We start from the raw sequence: 21,244 nt of genomic DNA, 5'->3' as shown, positions 1-21,244 counted from the left end.
TTCTGTAAAGTAATGTGTAAAAATATGTGAAGAAAATGTAATGTGTAAAAAAATGAGTATTTTCCTGTAAAGAAGGTCTGTATACAAAGACCATTAAACCAAATTGACATTTTATCAGTCAATTAAATAAACAGTAATGACCTATTACTGAAAGGTTGTCACTGCATTTTAATCCATGAATTTAACAGGATTTTGTTTATTTTTTTGCTGATGCATTATCCCTTAATGCACTTTTATGTTGTGTGAAGATTTTCTTTTCTTCAGAATTGCATGTAAAATAATATTTTCATTTGTTCTGAAATTCCTAATATTGGTTTTAATAAAAATTTGTTTTAGGGTGTATTTACGCTTTTCCTTCTTTTTGGTCCAGAACAAAAAATGAAAACGGTGTGTTACCAATACATACTTCAATATATATATATATTAGTGCTGTGAATTGATTAATCACATCCAAAATAAAAGTTTTTGTTTGCATAATATATGTGTGTGTTCTGTGTATATTTATTATGTATATATAAATACACACACACATACAGCATATACTTTGAAAATATTTACATGCATTTAAAAGTCTACATTTATATTCATATAAATTATATTATAAATATATTTAATATATAAAAATAAAATTTTTCCTGAAATATATACATGCATGTGTGTGTATTTATATATACATAAATATACACAGTACACACATTATGTAAACAAAAACGTTTATTTTGGATGCGATTAATCGCGATTAATCGTTTGACAGCACTTGTTGCACAATGTTGAATATGAATGAAAAAAAGACACCCCAGTATAGGAAACATGTCAGCTCACATCTTTTACTGATGCACATTAATTATTTTTACAAAATACATGTATGGAAGTCCTAGAGCCTCTGCATTCAGAAGAGCAGTGAGAACGAGGCTCATGTTTGAAAGCAACACGAGGCAGAAGAAACGTGCCAAAAGATTTCTTAAATTAACTACATACAACTCTATCTCACAGGATATGAACATTAAACATGTATTATAAAACAAAGCAATAAAATAGGCTTCTTGATAGAAAAAATCTTTTATAATTTTCTTTTTTTTTTTTATAGTGAAGATTAGCCCCATCTATCTATTGAACAACTGAAGGACTGCAACAACCTTACTTTCTTCAAATGCTGTCGGCTAGACAGTCCAAACAACGGCTTCATCAGAAGTGCATTTCGGTCTCTAGAGCTTGGCTACTGCAAGGACAAAGATGACAATTCATAAAAGTACAGCTGAGAAGAGCAAAAATAGCTTATTAAATCCGTGGGGCTTCTGATAACATGTCGACAGCAGTAAGAAGCTACAATAATAGAAACGTCTGAATGAAAGTGTATTGAACCAGAGCGCAAGGCAGGGCTTGAACATCTGCGAAAGTGAGATCCTTGGCATTTCGGTATCTACGCGATCCTCTTTCCAAAAACAGAACACACCTATCGGTGTCGAACTTCGACAGTACTGGAACTCATATTGCAAAATTGACTTTTGTAAAGCACCAGTAATAAATAGGCTTGTAAAAACCACTCAAAGACATGTTCCAATTCATTATGTTCCAAATAATGTACATTAATCACGATCTCGACTGCAATTTACGACAGCGTATATCTTAAAAAAAGGAGATCCGCATCCATAAAATGGCAATGGCACCTCCGTTCGGTAAAATACGGGTAGAAACAGCACCCTCAATTAAGTCAAATAAATTAACAAAATTTGATAAAAGTAGATATTTTATGAAATGGAGATTACAAATATGCTGTATCAAACGAATGTGATTTAGAGCGACTCCATGAACCTGATGTTCACGCTGATGTGTTTCTTGAGTGTTTGTGGCACAGTCTCACAGCGCTGAGGTTAAAAGGGCACCAAACCCAATGACAAAGCTGCATTCTCTGAGAAAGACACTGTGAAACACCCTGCCTCAACTCTAGCCCCATATATCAGAATAGACGATCGACTGAGGGCTAGTAATAGTCCACCGAGGAGTGATCAAACCCATCCAGGTGTCCGACCCCTGCGCACTGAACGCATTGGCAGGGAGTCGCTGTCGCTGGATGAGTGCTGGTGGTTTCGGGTGAAGGCTGGGTCATCGCTGGCTACTCCATGATGGCTCGGTAGATGACGGGTTCGATGTAGTCACCTCTGTACCTGGAGTTGATCACTCTCTGTCTCTTGCTCTCCTGGACCTTCTTCTCTCCAAACATGCCATCAAAACGCATGTCCGATGCCTTAGACTGAATCACACAAAAATCAGAGCGCATTAGTGCCCACCCACTTTCTCCAGAACCATTTTTTCCCATTCATATTTACCATAAGGAATAAAAAAAAAAACGTAATCATTAAAGCATTATAAGCCATGAACCAAACCAATCAGCAACATTACAAACTTTTGAAGCAAAAAGTATTTGAAATACTAAAAAAAGAAGCACAAAACTTTGTGCTTAACGGCTTTAATGAGGGAAAGAACTACAATCCCATGATGCACTGCAAGTGACATTTTTTTCGCATTAAAAATGAAGAAGAAATGTAAAAATATTCATTTAAAATGGTTGACTACCTATAGAAACAATATATTTTAAGTTTATAGAAAATATACTGTATATGTATTAGGCCTGTCAATCGATTAAAATATTTAATTGCGATTAATCGCATGATTGTCATGAGTTAACTCGTGATTAATCACAACTTAATCACACATGTTCTAAATGTACCTTAAATTAATACTTTTCAAGTTTTTAATACTCTAATCCACATGGGCATGGACAAATGTGGATGCTTTATGCAAATGTATGTTTATTATTATTGAAACCACAGTCACCATAGAGCATGAAGACTAGACATGTTTCAAAGGTCATAGATGTTTTTCAAAGAACTTGTTCATGTCTATTAGACACATGAATAAATAAATACCAGGTTCCCATTACTTCTCTTTCTTTGCACTGAGCAATTTACTTAAACAAACCGGTTTACATTTACGCATGACAGGGCAGCTCACTTCTTCTGAACATGCAAAATGTACATTTATTATTAGATTTGTTTCCCTCTCTGTGCCCACATACTGTATTTTGATGCAGCTAAATTCTCAATAAAAGATGTTAATCTACACAAAAATCCTGATAATCGAGCCGTCGTCTGATGAAATCAAATACACATACGATAAAGACAATAGCTGTGCTGTGATTTCGGCTATACTTGCATGTTAAATTAGAGAAGCAACATAATATTTGTGTTTAACTGAAAGCGCTGCTCCTCTCTGCAGCTCGCTGAACAGAAACTGAGCAGACGCACAGAGAGCGTCATATTCCCTTAAATATGAGCTCACCAGACGAGATTTGACCCTCTTGGGCAGCTCTTCATCTAGGGTGTAGACGTCATCTCTCTTAGCAGTCAGCTGCGATCCGTCCTCGAACTCCACCTGAAGAGAAGCAGTGGTTTACTAAACAGCTAAACGCAGACTGAACCGCTGGAAGTCTCCTGTCACACATATACCTGGTACATCTGAATGACATGAGCTGCCACGAATTTGGCTCCATAGACAAGTCCGTCCGTCCATCTGACCTGAACCACTTCCCCCTGCGGTGGAGGACCCAGCTGAGCACAGTCTCGGTTCTACACCAAACCATGAAAAATACAATATTTAGAAAATACAACATCTTAAATATACTGTATTTTGGAGTCAATCATAACTAGACAATCATACACTAGCATTCAAAAGTTTTGGGTCAGTAAGTGCTTTTGTGAAAGAAATAATACAAAATTAATACTTTTTTAAAAGTGACAGTAAAGTCATTTATAAAAGTTTGTTTCAAATAAATGCTGTTCTTTTGAACATTCTATTCATCAAAGAATACTGAAAAAACATGTCATGGTTTCCACAAAAATACTAATAATTTGTTACATTTATATAGCACTTTTCTGGGTACTCAAAGCGCTTTACATAGAAAGGAGGAATCTCCTCAACCACCACTAATGTGCAGCATCCACCTGGATGATGCGACGGCAGCCATATTGCGCCAGAACGCCCACCACACACCAGCTTATTGGTGGAGAGGAGAAAGAGTGACGGGACGGTGCTTTTTACAGTATAGTATCCCCGTCACTACTGTTAGGACCCACAAAGACCACAGGGTGAGCACCCCCTGCTGGCCTCAAAATTTCGCAACCTTCCCAAAATTCCCTGTTACTTCTAGGTTTTCCATGTCATCGATAATTAGATGATCTACTTAAAACTGTGGTTAAATGTACCTTTTCTAAACTGCTGTAGAGAATAGATCAAATCTAACATCTTACCACAATGTCCACTGGAAAAAGGTTATCACTGAAGGAGCCATCGTCAAAGTTGACCTCATAAAATGTCTCTTTTGTCAGCTGTATGACTTCACACTGGTAGTAGCGTCCATTTTTGTGCTTGCAGATGACCTTCTGACCCACGTTGAGCTCTCTCATGGCTGCTTTATTACGCTGCAGAGGAGAAAGAGAGATCACTTATCACAGCAGCAACAAATATGATGACTATTCACAAAAGGGATGCATGATTATTGTTAAACAGTCATGATTATTTTGCACAAAAAATATAAATCACAATTATTATTCACAATTACTGTGCCCTTTTACATTTCATCAAAATTAATGCACTTTCACATGAGCGTAAATCAAGAGAATGTCGACTTGCATGCATTGCTTGCAGATTTAGTTGCACAAACAGACACTTTACTTTGCACTTTATTACACTTTTATTTGAGCAGAATAGCTCAAAAGAGATTGCAAAACTCCACTGTACAAGTTTACTGGTGTTTTCAGCATTGTTTTTTGCATTGTAGAGAGAATGTGTGTGCATGGTTTCCAGGTTGGAAAGATTAAGCATAACACTGAGCAGAAAATGTATCAGTTTAAAAGAAAAGCTGTGAATGAGGGATTTAAAAAAAACAGTTGACATCTTGACATCAATTCAAGATAATGCAAATGTCACGATATCTTCATGATAAATAAACAGCTGGTAAATACTGCAGACTATTATGCTTAATAAATCGAGAAAAAGCAGAAACCGTGATCATGATTAAAATACAATTTATTGTGCAGCCCTAATTCACAATAAGTGTAAATAAAAGTGATACACTAATTATATTTGAGCAATGGTGGCGAGTCTTTGAGTGCACATTATGCAAATGGTACTATTCATTAATTATCTTAAATGTATTATTATGGTTTGGAGAAAGAATAAGCTATACATACTCTGTTCTATTTGAACACTTCAAAAAAGTATGAAAAGGAAACAGGAAGAGACTATTGGGCCAACTTGTAGAGACACCTGTAGCAGCCACATTATAGTGCAGTCACATGTTACAGTGCACAATTTCAGTGTTTCAGAGCGCGATACCTCAGATTGCACCGGCCCTTTGTGGCGGCAACAAGTGACATAGACGACGAAGGGCCAGTCGTCCGGGTGCATGATGACGCCGGCGGCCTGTGCGCAGGTCGGGTGATATGAGGTGGGGCAGCGACCATGAGAACACTGCACACAACAGCCCAACGTTTTCTTCATCCGCCGTTTGCAGTAGTAGCATTTCTGTAAGCACATACGAGGGAGATTAGCTCACAGGAAGTCAGTTCAGAGGAAGTGGGACATGAGGAAAGGGCCCAGAGTGCAGATATAAATAACACTGTGACTGCTTACACCAAAGCACTTCCAGTAAAAGTCAACATCCTTATTAGGTAATCTAAATCAAAACGTGTTGTTCTGTTATACAAACGATGTACAGCATGATCTCAGAGAAGTGAAATGTTGCTATTTGAAAGGATGCCCAGTTTGCACACTGCATGTTTTCTAGAGAAGGGAAGATAAACTCACCAGCTTGAATCTCTGTAAGGGAATACCGCTGAGATCCACGGGTGATCGTTCAGCGATGTTCACAAAGCGAGCTTCCAGCACTGCCACCGCACACAGGACGTGAACCCATCTGCACACAGAGACACACGTTAGGAACCTGGGATGATGACTTTTGCTAAGTAGACAACATTAACTTATCCCAAAGAAAACAGCAGGATGAATTTCACAAAACCTCTCAAAATCATTTCCAAGTCACATTTCACCATAGAATCAAAACATAAAAAGAAGCAATTATATATTGCATTTAGGAAAATTGTATTTTTAGGACAACTTACATTTTTACAATGGAACATTATTTTCATTACAATAAAATGTTTCCTTCCTGAATTATTGTAATTTGTTGTTTTACCTTCGAGTCTTTTTGTAATTATCATAGGAGTTTTGGCACCGGAGGAACATTTAATAGCTCCTATAACTATTGATGGAAATAACTGCTTTTTGATGTATTTGCACAACAGGAACTGGGAATGATTTTAATTATAGAAAAGCCTTTAAAGGGGGAACTAAATTGTAAGTGTAAGTTGATGCATCACTGCACCTTTCATACAAAACATACAATATTTCTAAGCAATGCATATTACTGATCAAAAATTAAGTTTTGATATATTTACAGTAGGAAATTTACAAAATATCTTCATGGAACATGATTTATATTTAATGCCCTAATGTATTTTTGGCTTTTGCTACTAATATACCCCAGCGACTAGTGGTTTTGTGGTCCAGGGTTATATATATATATATACGCATATATACACACACAGTGGTACAGTGTGTTACATGGTCATTCCTAATGACAGTTTAGGAGGTTAGGAGGAGATTTTATGAAACTCACACAAGACAATGAATGATTCCTGTGATCTCAAACCAGAATTGTGTAATAAGTGAGATTACATGAAAACAAAAGGTTCTTGTTTGTCTAAAGCACACCAAGCCCACATAAACACATTTTTAACAATTCAAGATCTGAGTAACTTCTAGGTCAGGTGTCAGTGTGTATCATGGGATGTCAGTTCTGCCCTCTAGTGGACTTTCATTTTACTTACTTGCCATTATTGGCTCTGTGCAACGCTCCACCTCTCAACGAACACAGACAGCAACTCTGTCAAGAATCAAAGATTCAAATATCATCAGTTTTCAACACATCCTACTATATCAATGAACAAAGAGATGAAAGACCACTACGTGTTTAAAGCAGGTGAACAGTAGCCCAAAATTATTTGGACACTTAAGCCAGACTTAAAGCAGAAACAAAGAAAATTTAAAGTCTCAATCCATCCAGAAAAATACACTGTTCAAGCAAAACACTGTCTGCTTTCATTGTATGGAAAGGGAAAAATCCAACAGGTGAAAACGTCAAAGAAAGCCATACAGATTTCTAACATGCATGGGAGTAAATAAGCACAGAATTTCTGGGTAAACTATTTCTGTAAGTGTCCTTATGTTTTTTTGGGCCACTATATGTTAGGTTTAGGTGTACCTCAGTGAGGGCGTTGGCTTTACAGCGGGCACATTTCCAGTCTTTGGAGACTCTCGCTGGAGCCACACCGTAACAACCTAGAAAAAGAGTGAATTAAGCAGACCTCGGATTATTCAAACACACCCTGCACTGGCAAAATATGTTGGAAACTATGAGGAAATTCCTTATTTGTCCTCAGCATCATCGTGAGTGTATTTTTGTGCAAAATGCGATTACAATTCTATAATTCTTTGATGAATAGACAGTTCAAAAGAACAGAACATATAATCTATATATAAAGAGCAGGGCAGTACTCACTAGTGTGCACACGGACACTGCACAGGGAGCAGCTGATGAGCAGACTGGTGCCGTCCTCCTCCAGGTGAGCTGTGGACGGCTGGACGTCTGTGCTGTCCTCGGTGGTGGTGCAGAAACATCTCTCTGGAATCAGAGGCTTGGTCCTCATCTGACCCCTGGGCAGCACCACGGCCGGCTCGCTCTCGCCCCCTTCAGACTGAACATAAACAGGACGTTGTGCAGAAAAGCACAGGAAGTGTCAGACACTTGATATACTCAACAACAGAAAACAGATAAACACAGATCTCTGAACCAGGCCGGCGTACCCGCTGATGTGCCTGGAAGAGCGCACACACAGCGCAGTACGGAGACCGAAGACCCATCTCTCTGTTGTACTCTCTCTCTCTTTCTGTATTATATGGTCTGTTCTGCCACAGCTGGGCCAAAGGTCGCGCCCAGGCCTCCACATCCAGCCCGTCCTCCTCTGCCGCAGCCTGATCCTGCAGCTCTGCACATGCACACACAATCCATCGGCATTACATCATCCTTCATTCAGAAGATGCTTTTGCAATGTGATTTACGGTACATTTCGTGGGTTTTAAAATTGAGGCGGCACACTAATTGTATTGGTCTGGGGATCCCTGCCGATTATTATTATTATTATTTGCTTAACCACTTTAAAATGACTTTTTGGTTGCTTTTAGTCAGAAAAAGACACACATACAGCAAGATAATATAATTTCACTTACCTGGCCTATCACTTGAAGCAAACTTCCATCCCTTCTTAAAAGTCTGTGTTAACTGCCTGTTGTGCCATTTAATTAAGCCGTGACTGCTGTAGCCTATATCCAGCTTAGGCATGTTCTAACTTTATTTTTAAATTGTAAATATACTGTTTGAATGACAGCTTGGTAAATCTGTTGGCGATCAAATATTCAATATCGCTACTCATCATAAGTACCTGGTACATTATCAACGCAGCGGGAGACGTTCAAACTAATATCACGTAATTTACGTATCTATGATGATTGGTTGATATACCAGGCGGGAGGCTTGAAAGGTTTCTTTTCTCAACACTCCTCAGCGCTGAAAGTGAACACTCAATGCTGATTGGCTATTTTTTTTATCCCAATGGAGGCACGAGAGCTCAGCGCTCCCCCGATTTACTGAATGCATTGTGAATTTTATTTAACATTAAATCGTCGTCCTCCCATTTTCACCTCAATATTTTGGGGAAGCTGTGCCTCCCCTGACGGGGAGGTATTCCAGTTAAATGCGTAGTGGCAACTGAATAAGGCATTCGTATTAGAGATCGACGATATATTGATTTACCGATATTTTTCCCGATATTTAAGCATTTCACCACAATCGGATATCAGTGTTGTAATATCTGATTCACCGATAAACGGCACCATCTTGTGGGTGTTTTGAGATTTGCACGCAGTATCGTCATTGCAGCGCATCTGAGGGGAAAACTTTATGTTAAATAAAGTAAACTTTATTTAACATAACAGCCATTAATGCACAAATTAGATGTATTACATAAATGCCTGATATGTAGTTAATGCAACTTGGCTCTAAGAAATAACATAATCTGTCAAGACGTAACTTTGCTTGAATTAAATGACACAGCCATGAATTAGCGCATGTTGGAAATAAAAGCGCTGAATTTAATTCTCTCTGTGGTCTATTAGTCTCATGAAGTCGGAGTCATGTAGATAATCCGTCAAGTCCTCTCCCAATAAAGACGTAACTTTGCATGAATTAAATAATACAGCCATGAATGATTGGATGTTGGAAATAAAGGCGCTGAATGTAATTCTCTCTCTGTTGTCTATATGCTCATCATTAGTCTCGTGAAGCCGCTTTCATATTGCTGTTCACTCAGCGGTTGATGCTCAAGAAATGCTCCAGCACGGCCACAGCATGTAACTTTTAACAAGATTCACTTTATTGAAGCACCCTAAATTGTATTAACACTTACTATATAACCATTATTTCACTTATAAACATCTAAATAAATACAACTCTATGGAAATGAATTATCTCTGCAATCGATCGCAGTTTGAGTATAGTTCTGTGTAAATGCACAGATAAACCGCAATGTCAGCAGCATAATTTAGAATGACAAAAAATGTAACATGCCAGTTGAGAAATGCAATAAAATACAATGCTTGTTATATTCCAATATTCCAGAGAATATTATTCAGTGAATTAACATTATCCGGTGAATTATTCTTCACTCTTAAGCCTATTAAACAGCTTATAAACCTACTAAAACTGTAGTAAACAATGAAGTTGATATGAGTCATGTCCTTTATTATATTCGAAAACATTAGACATTCTACATTTATTTTGCTTACTGCTAATATTAGTGTTATAAATAAAATGTTTTTTATTGTTGTAATATGAAGATTAAATTTAACATGAAAGTGAATTTTAAGATGATTGAATGAATTTTTTTTTTAAAGATGACTGGAAGGAGGAAAAACCAAAGTGAAGTATGGACTTACTTCACGCATTCATTTATTTACTTTATAACAGTAAATAAATATTGGTTCTGCATATCGGTTATCGGGCACATAAACATTCAAATAATTGGTATCGTTAAGAAAAACAATCTATATTGGTCAATCACTAATTCGTATGGCAACTTCCTGAAGAGTCCAACACTGTGACTGTGTGGAACATTTCAACATTGCTTTGTTTGAGTAACCCAACACAGCAACAACAATTAAACAAATTGCTTTAGGGCAGGACTGACATTTTGCACAATGTGCAAACATTCTGTTTGGTGGTGCTCACACACTTCTGACGTATTTCAGACTACAATGAATATTCTGTGGAAAACGATGTGGGGTGGGACCTCATTTTAGTCATCACACAAACACATACGCGCACACACAAATATATATTATATACAATTATAAAGCAGAAGTTTGCAAAGTACTGAGATTTTAGTGGACATATGTAGGCAGTGTAATGATCTGAAAAGTGGTCCATTACACTAATGACAGATCACACATCAGTGTTAACTTAGCATTATTTAAATACTGTTTTTGTATATATTAATATCTTTAATTAACTTTTATTTTTAGATGTTCAATATTCAATTTAATTTTAGTTTGACTGATTTTGTTGTGAAATTTTTAATCTAATATTTCGATTTTGCTTCAGCTTTATTTCAATTATGATTTTTAATGATTTTAGTTTTCGTTAACAATAACAACATTGTCACAAACTGACCTTCATCACTGATGCTGTCCTTCATCAGAGGATGGTGCCTGGGGAGTCTGGGAAGTCTGTGCTGAGCTTCCACTGGGTGTTCAGCTTCTTTCTGCAGGACAACACAAACTCACACTTATTACACACAGCCACACACAAAATACAACAGGGTTTCCTAAACAAGAGCTCGCAAACCCCCTAGTGATGAATGGGGGACTTTCATTTGATTGACTGGCTGATCGATTGCTTCTGTCTGTCGTGCTGCTGAGAGGTTTGAGATTGTAGCTTCACTTTTCTGTTGAATCTCTATCTTACTTTCACTCTCTGTTGTTTAAAGTGATAATATATAACTTAATTCCCACCATATTTCTGGTATTATTACGTTTTGTTAAGGGAACCAGGGTGATGCAAACTTAGAGGTTGTTCTACAAATGAACATCATTCCTGCAGCAATCTATTCCTTTAGTGAAACAGGTGCTTAAACAACAGAGTCAGATGGCACATACGCACCTTGCTGTCCTCTTGAGAATCGCTATCAGAGTTGCTGTCTCGGTCTCTCTCGTGCCGAATGCGCGGCTCGTGATCGCTGTAATCTCCTTTAGCGTAGCTGTGGACATGCAGCACCTCCGCAGGGCTCAGCGTTCTCTGGAAGATGTGCTGGACCGCAGGCGGATACACCTGACTGCCGCCCGCTGACGAAGAGCTGCACCGCAACTCGCCGAGCTTAAGGTTGATGGCACTGCTGCTGGGTTCGGTGATGACATTATAAGTGTGGGCGGAGTTATCACTAGGTTTGTGTTTAGGGCCGACGCTGATGTTGCTGGGTTCAGTGATGACATCATATGCGAGAGTGGAGTTAATGCTGGGCTTGTGTTCAGGGCTGATGGTGATGTTGCTGAGTTCTGATTGCACATCACAGATGTGGGCAGGGCTAATGCTGGGTTCGTGTTCAGGGTTGACAGTGATGCCGCTGGGTTCTGTGGTGACATCACAGGTGTGGGCAGAGCTAATGCTGGGTTCAGGTTTAGGGCTGATGGTGATGTCGCTGGGTTCTGTGGTGACATCACAGGTGTGGGCAGAGCTAATGCCGGGTTCAGGTTTAGGGCTGCTGGTGATGTTGCCGAGTTCTGGTTGGACATCACAGCTCTGGGCGGAGCTAATGCCGGGTTCATGTTTAGGGCTGATGGTGATGTCGCTGGGTTCTGTGGTGACTTCACATGTGTGGGCGGAGTTAACACTGGGTTCGTGTTTAGGGTCAATGATGTTGCTCAGTTCTGGTTGGACATAACAGCTGTGGGCAGAGCTAATGCTGAGTTCCTTTTCAGCTTTGATGGTGATGTCGGTGGGTTCTGGTTGGGCATCACAGCTGTGGGCGGAGCTAATGCTGGGTTCTTTTTCAGCTTTGATGTCGTCGCTGGGTTCTGTGGTGACATCACAAGTGTGGGCGGAGTTAACACTGGGTTCGTGTTTAAGGTCGACTATGCTGCTGCTGAGTTTTGGTTGAACATCACAGCTGTGGGCGGAGCTAATGCTGGATTCTTGCTCACTGACAGTGATGTTGCTCAGTTCTGGTTGGACATCACAGCTGTGGGCGGAGCTAATGCCGAGTTCATTTTCAGCTTTGATGGTGATGTCGGTGGGTTCTGGTGGGACATCACAGCTGTGGCCGGAGCTAATGCTGGGTTCTTTTTCAGCTTTGATGGTGATGTCGCTGGGTTCTGGTTGGACCTCATAGCTGTGGGCGGAGCTAATGCTGGGTTTGTGTTCAACGCTGATGGTGATGTCGCTGGGTTCTGGTTGGGCATCACAGCGGTGGGCGGAGCTAATGCTGGGTTCGTGTTCAGCGCTGATGGTGATGTCGCTGGGTTCTGGTTGGGCATCACAGCTGTGGGCGGAGCTAATGCTGGGTTCGTGTTCAGCGCTGATGGTGATGTTGCTGGGATCTGTGGTGACATCATAGGTGTGGGAGGAGTTAATACCAGGCTCGTTTGGACTAGGGATGATGGTATTTATAGTGCTGTCGCTGAGTTCTGTAGAGAAATCACAGGTGTGGGTGGAGTTAATGCCATGTAGAGAGGAAATACTGCTGGTTACAGATATGAGAGGCATGATATCAGCAGCAGGGATGTCACTGGAACACGAATGGGCCGTGATGTCACTCTGCTGGGCATTAGTGAGGTCACCGTTTGGAGTGATGTCATCGGGCTTGCTTTGGACATCACAGCTTTGAGTGACGTGTTCGGACTGAGAGGCGACATCACTGCTCAGAGCCTCATCGTCAGCGATGCTGTTTGTGGATTGTGAGGATGAGGTGACGTCGCTGGGTTCAGAGGGAGTGACATCATCTCTTTGCTGCATTGTGATGTCACTGCTGGAGGTGGGGTTTGATGGCGAGAGCTCCACCTCCATGCAGGGAGGTGTTTGATTCTCTTGCTGTTGTGGAGGGGGCATGTCTGTCTCCACCGTCTCCTCAGCTTGCGCATAACCTGCAGAAATACACATTGGTTGTTTTAGCCTTTTTATTACAGCATCGCCGGTGTATCATTTGCCGTATATGAGGCTCTACCTGGGTCAGCGGAGATGGATTCTTCATTCTTGTCATCTGTCTCAGTCTGGCTGAGTTTGGCTTTCTTCTTCTCAACTTCCTCCTCTTTTTCTACCTTTACTTGATTGTCGTCTTCTTTTGCTCCATCGTCAGGGCTGGGTCTGAGCCGCTTCTGCCCCACATTCTGCTTAGGACTGCTACTGTATGAAGAGAAGGGAAATCAGAGGATTAAAATAAAGAACAAAAAAAAACTTTTTCTCCATGAACCATCACCACTGTGCTCTCTAAAGCATAAGACGTAGCCCTCAGGAGACGTGTGGCAAATTATGTTATTCAGTAAAAATTAAAGAGCATGTTTATAGTATATTTACTGTGGGAAGTATTTACTGAAAGGCAAAACAGATTTTTTTTTAAATTTTCAATTAAACTTGAGTTTTAGAAGTTAAGAATTCTAGTCAATTACTATATCTTTTAGCATATCCTTCAACTTCAGCTCAGTGTTATTTTAGAATTATTTATAGCATTTAATAATATTTTGAAAAAGCTTTTATTTTTATGTTTTCAGTTTTCATATAAATTTCAGTTTTAGTAATTTGGTGCATCTCTCTTTTTTTTCTTTTCTTTTTATAAACTTCGTCCAAGTTTGTTTTCATCTGTTATGTTTTATTTCAGCTCTATTGCAAATAACGGAAACACTTTTTAATAGTTTTAGTCTTAGTTAAATATAATAATAATGCTTAATGATAATTTGAGTTCTTAATATTTTTTCATTGTGTTGTAACCATTATATAAAAACAATAAGGCACTTGACATTACATTGTATTGTACGTCACTTTGCTGTATGCTATACCTAACAACACCCCTCAGCTGTCACTGTGCACACAATACAGCATAAAGTGAATAATGCTGTACAAATACATTCACATAGCCACTAAATTTTTTATCAGATTTTAATAATCGTCATAAGGATCCATAAAATAAAATGGAACAATGAATGAAGACCTTTGGGTTTCTGTGTATAGATGACAATGATTTATTTTTTTAAAGTTTTGCACTGGTTAGATTTGTAAAGTAACTTGGAATAGCCAAAAAATGTTTGGAATTTTGTGAATGTGTACTTGTGCACTTCACATTCATAATGCACTGTGTCAGCAAATGAAGACTAAAACCAAAGCAAACTCCCACATTTTTACACACCTGTTGATCTGCTCTGAGGTGCTGCTTGGTTCTTCATCACTAACAGGCTTCTTCTCCTCTACCTCCAGACCTCCTTTCTCTGCTTCTTCTTTCTCCTTTGCACCATCTGTTTCCCTTTTCAACATTTCAGTCTTGTCTTCCTCTCCACCGTCCGTGTTTGCTTTCTGCTCCTCTCCAGCCTCTGCTTCTCCTCCCTTCTCCTGCGTTTCTGCTTTGCTGCTATCGCTAAGCTCTCCCGTCTCATTCTCGGTCTTTCCATCTGTCAGGAACTCTGCTGCTTCTGGTGTGGGCTTTGAGTGGTCAATGGGCACATTGTCCTTTCCTGCTTTCCAAAATTTGTAGCGTTCTGGCTGAAACTTGCGAACAAACACATCCATGGATATCTTGACCATGTCCTTCCGGCAGGAACACTGAGAAAGATATGCACATCAACAAACAAAAACATACCTGTGGTACCATACCTGAACTCATACTTGTACTCCAAAAATTAACTAAAAACTAAGGGTAAACGATGTATGCAAAATAACGTACTAATGTCGCCAGCTTTCCATAATCGATCCAACGCTGGGTGGCAAAGTTGGTGGATTCTGCACAGTTGAAGCCATGGTTAAACCCAGCATGATATCCATACGGGAAGGTCACAATGAACTGGCCTGCTTCCTGTGTGACCTGGTGAATTAAGTAGAAAGAAGTCAAATCGTGAGATAAAATCAGGCATGACAGGATAAGATGATAAAAATCAAGCAACTGACCTTCTCAAAGGGTATTCCATACTTCCTCAGAATAGACGGTGAAATTAAAGTCATTTTGTGTCGCAGGAAGGCTTCACAACTTTGGGCACTTCCAGGAAAAAATCCTGCATGAAAGAAAATTAAGAGAGTACGGAGTTAATTAATGAGCAGCTGAAGAGGAACAGGAACTAATGATATGTTTTCAGAAGACCACTGTACCTTTAGCAAGACGCTCTAATCGCTTCCCATGTTCTGGAGGCACAATGTACCTGCAGAAGAGCCGATGTTTTCAATTCAAGACCAAGTAATAAATGCTTTTTAAAATGTCTTTAGGACAGTATGAATAGTATTAGGGACAGTAAGCTTTTTTAAGCTGAAAAAGGTCTAATTTGCTCACCAAGGCTGCATTTATTTGATCTGATGTATTATTACAACAATTTAAGATGCTGCTTTCTATTTTAATATATTTAAAATGTAATTTATTCCTGTGATGCGCAGCTGAATTTCCAGCATCATTACTCCAGTCTTCAGTGCCACATGATTCTTCATAAATCATTCTAATATGCTGATTTGCTGCTCAAGAAACATTTCTGATTATTATCAATGTTGAAAACAGTTGTGCTGCTTCATATTTTTGTGGTATCCTTGCTGAATATAATAATTTCTTAAATCAGAAATCCCTGAATGGTAGTGAATATGAACAAATGAGCTTGTTTTTGAATTAATCAGCCAAAAATCTGAGCTCCTGGTTTGAATCAATGTAATGACTCAATGAACTGATCAAATGATCTGAGAATAGCAAAACAACAAAAACAACAACAAAAATGCTGACCGAAAACAAGATTTAGTTGTGACATTACCAGGACTTGGGTTCTCCAAAGTGAAGGTAGTTGATGCTATAGAGATCCATGTCCTCTGTGTGCCAGGCGAATGTGCTCTTCCACATCCCGAAATAAAGATATGGAGTGTTGACTCCTTTGATTGTGATTCCACTCTCTCTCTCCACAGTGTCCAAAATAGTGTTGAGATGGCCAATATTCCACTCCGTCACCTCCTGTATACAGTCACATATATATTTGTAATCACTGCATAGCACTATTATTACACTGTAAACAATGGTTGTGACTGAAACATAGTGAAAAATATTCCATTAATAAAAAGGGTAGAATATAGGGGTGATCCAGATTAGTCAACGATTCGATGCTTCGATAGGAGGAGCCTGATTCGACTCCCAGTCAAATATTCGCGGGGTGTTATGATCATGCCATTTTGGCTATATAGGAGTGCTCAATGTCTGATTTCACATATAACTACTGGTTTTCTCTCAATAAGTTAATATACAGCCTATTATGATAATGCTGTAAATAAGAATCTTTAAATAAATATTTTAACGTGCGTGAATAAATCCAACCACCCCTATTGATTTAAGTTTCACTTTCCATAATCCTTGACCAACAGAGGAGCATCTTGGCGGCAGGGAATTAAATCTTTAACAAGACTCAAATTGACACAGGCAGAGTGAAAGACTGGATTTTTTCAATCAGGTAGGGGTACAAGTGATTTCAAAACATGTCAGCCAGTTTATATATATCGTGTTTCTGCATGTTGTTGCGTGAAGAACGCGTTCACAAAAGGAGTTCATTCAGAGCCGCACAGACAGGTTCATGAGCATTCGGGCATTTTGTGCAGATAGCCTATAAGTCGTAATATTAATATCATGTTGTATAAATAACGAAGCGTTTATGAGATAAATCCCATTGATTAATGCTTCATTCTACTGGTCATCTTCAGCGCGCGCAGCTCAAAACAGAAATGCAGAACTATCTTATAGGCTACATAATGTTATAATGAGAGCACTATTGTAAAAATGTTGTGAATTCTTAGGGTTTTCGCTTTTAATCAAAACATTATTTACCCCGTTTGTAGAGTCCGTTACACATTTTCCCTGTGTGTTAACTTAATGCCAGTAATTATGACTGTCAAATGTCTGACCTGACTCTTGGTCATGTATTTTGCCCCGCCCCCAAACATATGATTCGACTATTGGCAAGATTCGAAAATTCCGATTCGACTATGAAAATCCTTAGTCGGGGACACCCCCAGTAGAACACTCACCGGATCGTAGAGGGTTCCGCTGACATCTGCCCCATATAGTGGTGGATTGAATGTTAAATTCTTCCAAAATTTCCTCTCTAGTTCATCAAAATCAGCATATCTGGGATTGCAGAACCTGCAGTCAAGTTAGAGATCCATTTTATTATGGTGACATGATCGAACATTCTCAATGATCAACTTAATGTATCTACAAGAATATACAATGAGCAATAATGTCAATGGATTAATGTTATGCATCAAGAAAAGTAGGTTGGGATATTATTGGAGACTATTATGTTTCTCTGTTCAATCAGACTTAACCATTCAAAAGTTTGGGGTCAGAACTTTTTTGAACTAGCACTTTTGAAAGAAATTAATACTTTCAAGGATGCATTAAATGATCAAATTTTATTTGTCACAAAATTGTTTCTAGTATAACTGTTTATGCTGTCCTTTTGAACTTTCTATTAATCAAAGAATCTTGAAAAATAAAAAAAAATGTATCACTGTTTTCACAAAATTTTCAACATTGATAATAATCAGAAATGTTTGTTGAGAATCAAATCAGCATGTTAGAATGATTTCTGATGGATCTGAAGACTGCTGAAAATTCAGCTTTGCATCACAGGAATTCATTATATTTTAAATATATCACAATAAAAATCACTAAAAGTAATAATAATATTTTACAATATTACAGTTTTACCTTGATCAAACAAATGCAGACCCAAAACTTGGAGAATGTTAGTACTATTTAGAATAATTTGCATTTATGAATCCTGCATAATAACACCAGGAATATTTATTAAGAAGTCTTTAAAGAATACTCTGCTGCTCACTTGTCTGTGTTGGCAGTTTTGCGGAACTCGCGGACGGTCATCGGCTTCTTCTGGATGTTGTACTGAGTGAAGAGACCTGATTGGCCAGTGACCACCTGTTGAATGGGTGTGGGAATCACCAGGTCATCTATGTCATCGTATGTGCGCCGGGGCTTCCAGTCCTTTGGTGGCACCACCTGACAAACAAGCACATCAGTGAGCCAAGCAAACCTCCAATGATCATCTACAGCAACACACAAAAAAGCACTTCTCTCACAGCAATTTGAGCAGAATGAAAATCTTATACACTAACCTTAGCCATCCCGGCTCCGTGAGCCCCCTGCGACTCCATGTATGCAATGTATCTGTTGAAGTCTTTGAACTCCTCTTTTGTGGGATGAAAGGTCATGATCCTGGTGGCAGGACTCTGGGAGCTTTGAGAGACCGAGTCCGAAGCCATTCTGCCACTTGGGCTGTAAGAGAAACAGGAAGATGAAGATTTCAGCAACAAACACATAAACAAAACTAAATACGTAACATATCATACTCATGCATTTTTTGAAAAACAACCACACCACAGCAATGTTCAAGAACACATCACCTAACCAACTAGTAAACTCCACATGTAAACCACCACTACTAGGCAAGACCAGTTTAGTTATAACACATTGACATTTCATACATTTATTCTCGCTAATTTAAAGTGATTCAAGATATTTGCATAAGAAAAATATAAAAATAAATGTTTAATTAAGAAAACAATAAAAAGCTATATTTAATTACTTAAAAATCTAAAATATATAATTGATTTTCATAAAATAATTGTATAATTATTTATTTTTTTAAATTTTAACATCATATTTAAATATAATTACAACCAATACATAACAGGTATCCTTACCAGAAACCCAGATAACAATAATAATAAAAAAACAAGGGCAGAAAAAGTATAAATATACCAACCTGTTGGAACTAAATACAAACAAATACTCAGTAAACACCAATAAATAAAAAGTTGATTAGAGAACACTGATCATATTCATATTGGTTTAAACATGAAATAATACAACAAAGTAACTTTACTGACAGAAATACACTTAATGAAGCATTTTAATCAAATTAACATAAAATGATAAACCACAGAAATACACTCACTGCACTATTTCATTCAAGCACACAGTAGATAATAAAACATTAACCCCTGTAGTGTTTAATAACTGTTATGATTATGAATGCTGAAGCACCTGTGAACTCACACTAGCATGCTAGCTGGTATTAGCCTGATAAACACATCCTATCTAGCCATTCAGAGTGTTTAATGAAAAAGCATCATATTTATAAATCTGTCATGATCTGATGATCAGGTTCTGCTCAGGACCACTGAAAGTTTTGATCCTGAAATCTCTCAAACTCACCGCAAACAACAACAACAACAAACACACTGACGGCTAAAGGCGCTCAAATGAACACAAACTTACTCCAGTCACACACACACACCGCTTCAGCTCAACACACACACACTCATATCCATTCACACAGTGTTATTAACGGCTTTTTGTAGTGTATAACTGTGTTATTACATTAATTATTGATCCGCTCCAAACTTTGATGAGCCTGGTGGCTAACTACTGTAAACACGACATTCACGCACTAAAACACGCGTGAAATCACTCCACACACACAAACACCCGATCATTCGTGTCAGGAGAGGACGAGAGGAGTTTACTCACGGGCTCAGCTGATGGGTGTTGAGGGCGCAACTCAGAAAAATAGCGCAGAAAAACACTACTGCAGACCAGACATGTCCTCCATTAGAGTGCAGCGGGACTGCGCATGCGCGCCGCACACCGTTTACAAAGATGGAAGAAGGCGTTCCCCTGCGCGCGCCCCCTAATCAACTCACTCCATATGAACCATATGGGGCCATAGAATATGGATTGTAGATATATAATCATCTTCAATAGAGCTCATACAATCCACACATGCTTCCACATGTCATATATGATATAGATGCACATGCATATAGATTATAAAGCCTATAGGTATTTTTTTATGGATTATGGGGTCATATTAATATAGAATAAACAAATAAAATAGATTAATGTACAACACACTCCAAGCCTATGGTGTCTTTATAGCACATATAGAACATTATAGATATTGATAATAGATCATGTAGATCAATTGTATATATTGCTATGCATCTTATATAGAGTTACATAAAAAAAAAAACTTAACTTGCATATATAACATGATGTACCCACTGGCCAATGGTGTTTATGAATATTGTATACATAAAAAATGTAACCCTATATATAATTCATAGACTTAAAGTGACTTATTAAGTGATATATAGTAATATTTTATTTGTATAGATAACTGTGTATGCATCATGCTAGTCATATAATTATTATATAGATGTAAGCTAAATAGTTGTGTATAAATTCTAAAGATTATTTATCTGACTCTATACACCTCATCTGACTCACACGCAGCCATGATAGGTGTGGTATGCTGTATAAATACATAACTTATTTCTATATCCCATATCATTGTAGAGTCATATGCATATGTAGAGTATATGGATAATAGACATTATTTCTAAAGCTGATATAAATATATAAATTCAATATGTTACTTGTGCAAAAACATACAGTATAAATTTACTACATTTTGCATCTTCAATATCTAAAATAAATTTGAAATGACTATGGCCTGTTTTTTATTTTAGCCTTTGGACAGATTGCTGGTTTTTAGACCACCTGTTAAAAATGTGCACTTAAATTATCTGTGTATCTCCAGCAACAAACAAAGACATTGATCACCGTCTGCAAACTGCTAATTAGGCTTAATTATTTGTTAATTGTTAATCTACAATGGCAAACAACATCTCTGACCTCTGGACAATTTGTGCCTAATTAGTGAGATAATTAGCTTCCGATAGAATTAGTAAACTTTGCTGTCCGGTTGCTGAGTT

At 38.3% G+C, this 21,244-nt stretch overlaps 1 protein-coding gene across 2 annotated transcripts; it reads right to left on the bottom strand.

The window, feature by feature from the left end:
* Positions 1 to 698: 698 nt before the first annotated feature.
* Positions 699 to 20,107, bottom strand: LOC306878902 (lysine-specific demethylase 4A-like). Of its 2 annotated transcripts, none has more exons than XM_079431491.1 (22): positions 19,998 to 20,107; positions 18,581 to 18,740; positions 18,289 to 18,464; positions 17,471 to 17,585; positions 16,216 to 16,409; positions 15,575 to 15,624; positions 15,377 to 15,480; positions 15,156 to 15,293; positions 14,625 to 15,034; positions 13,449 to 13,627; positions 11,393 to 13,368; positions 10,904 to 10,994; positions 7,984 to 8,165; positions 7,679 to 7,874; positions 7,382 to 7,458; positions 6,948 to 7,003; positions 5,866 to 5,974; positions 5,395 to 5,583; positions 4,308 to 4,478; positions 3,507 to 3,626; positions 3,340 to 3,432; positions 699 to 2,251 (listed from the first exon to the last, which is right to left on the bottom strand). In XM_079431491.1, exons 2-22 carry the CDS (start codon positions 18,725 to 18,727, stop codon positions 2,114 to 2,116), a joined length of 4,911 nt encoding a protein of 1,636 aa, XP_079287617.1. In that variant the 5' UTR covers positions 18,728 to 18,740; positions 19,998 to 20,107; the 3' UTR covers positions 699 to 2,113. The 2 variants fall into 2 exon arrangements, with proteins under 2 accessions (XP_079287617.1, XP_079287618.1); XM_079431492.1 differs by having other exon boundaries at positions 13,449 to 13,624.
* Between the last annotated feature and the right edge of the window lie 1,137 nt (positions 20,108 to 21,244).

Source organism: Barbus barbus, assembly GCF_936440315.1.
Source record: "Barbus barbus genome assembly, chromosome: 13".
Lineage (NCBI taxonomy): Eukaryota > Metazoa > Chordata > Actinopteri > Cypriniformes > Cyprinidae > Barbus > Barbus barbus.
The sequence above is the reverse complement of the archived record's forward strand: the minus strand, read 5'-3'. Positions and strand labels throughout refer to the sequence as shown.

Excerpts from the sequence above, each read along its gene's own strand:
- LOC306878902 (XM_079431491.1), bottom strand. The coding sequence starts at position 18,727 with ATGGCTTCGGACTCGGTCTCTCAAAGCTCCCAGAGTCCTGCCACCAGG. Across the intron at positions 7,459-7,678 it reads CAGTGTCCGTGTGCACACTA|GTTGTTACGGTGTGGCTCCA; the intron begins GTGAGTACTGCC and ends CTCTTTTTCTAG. Across the intron at positions 3,627-4,307 it reads TTTTTCCAGTGGACATTGTG|AACCGAGACTGTGCTCAGCT; the intron begins GTAAGATGTTAG and ends GGTTTGGTGTAG.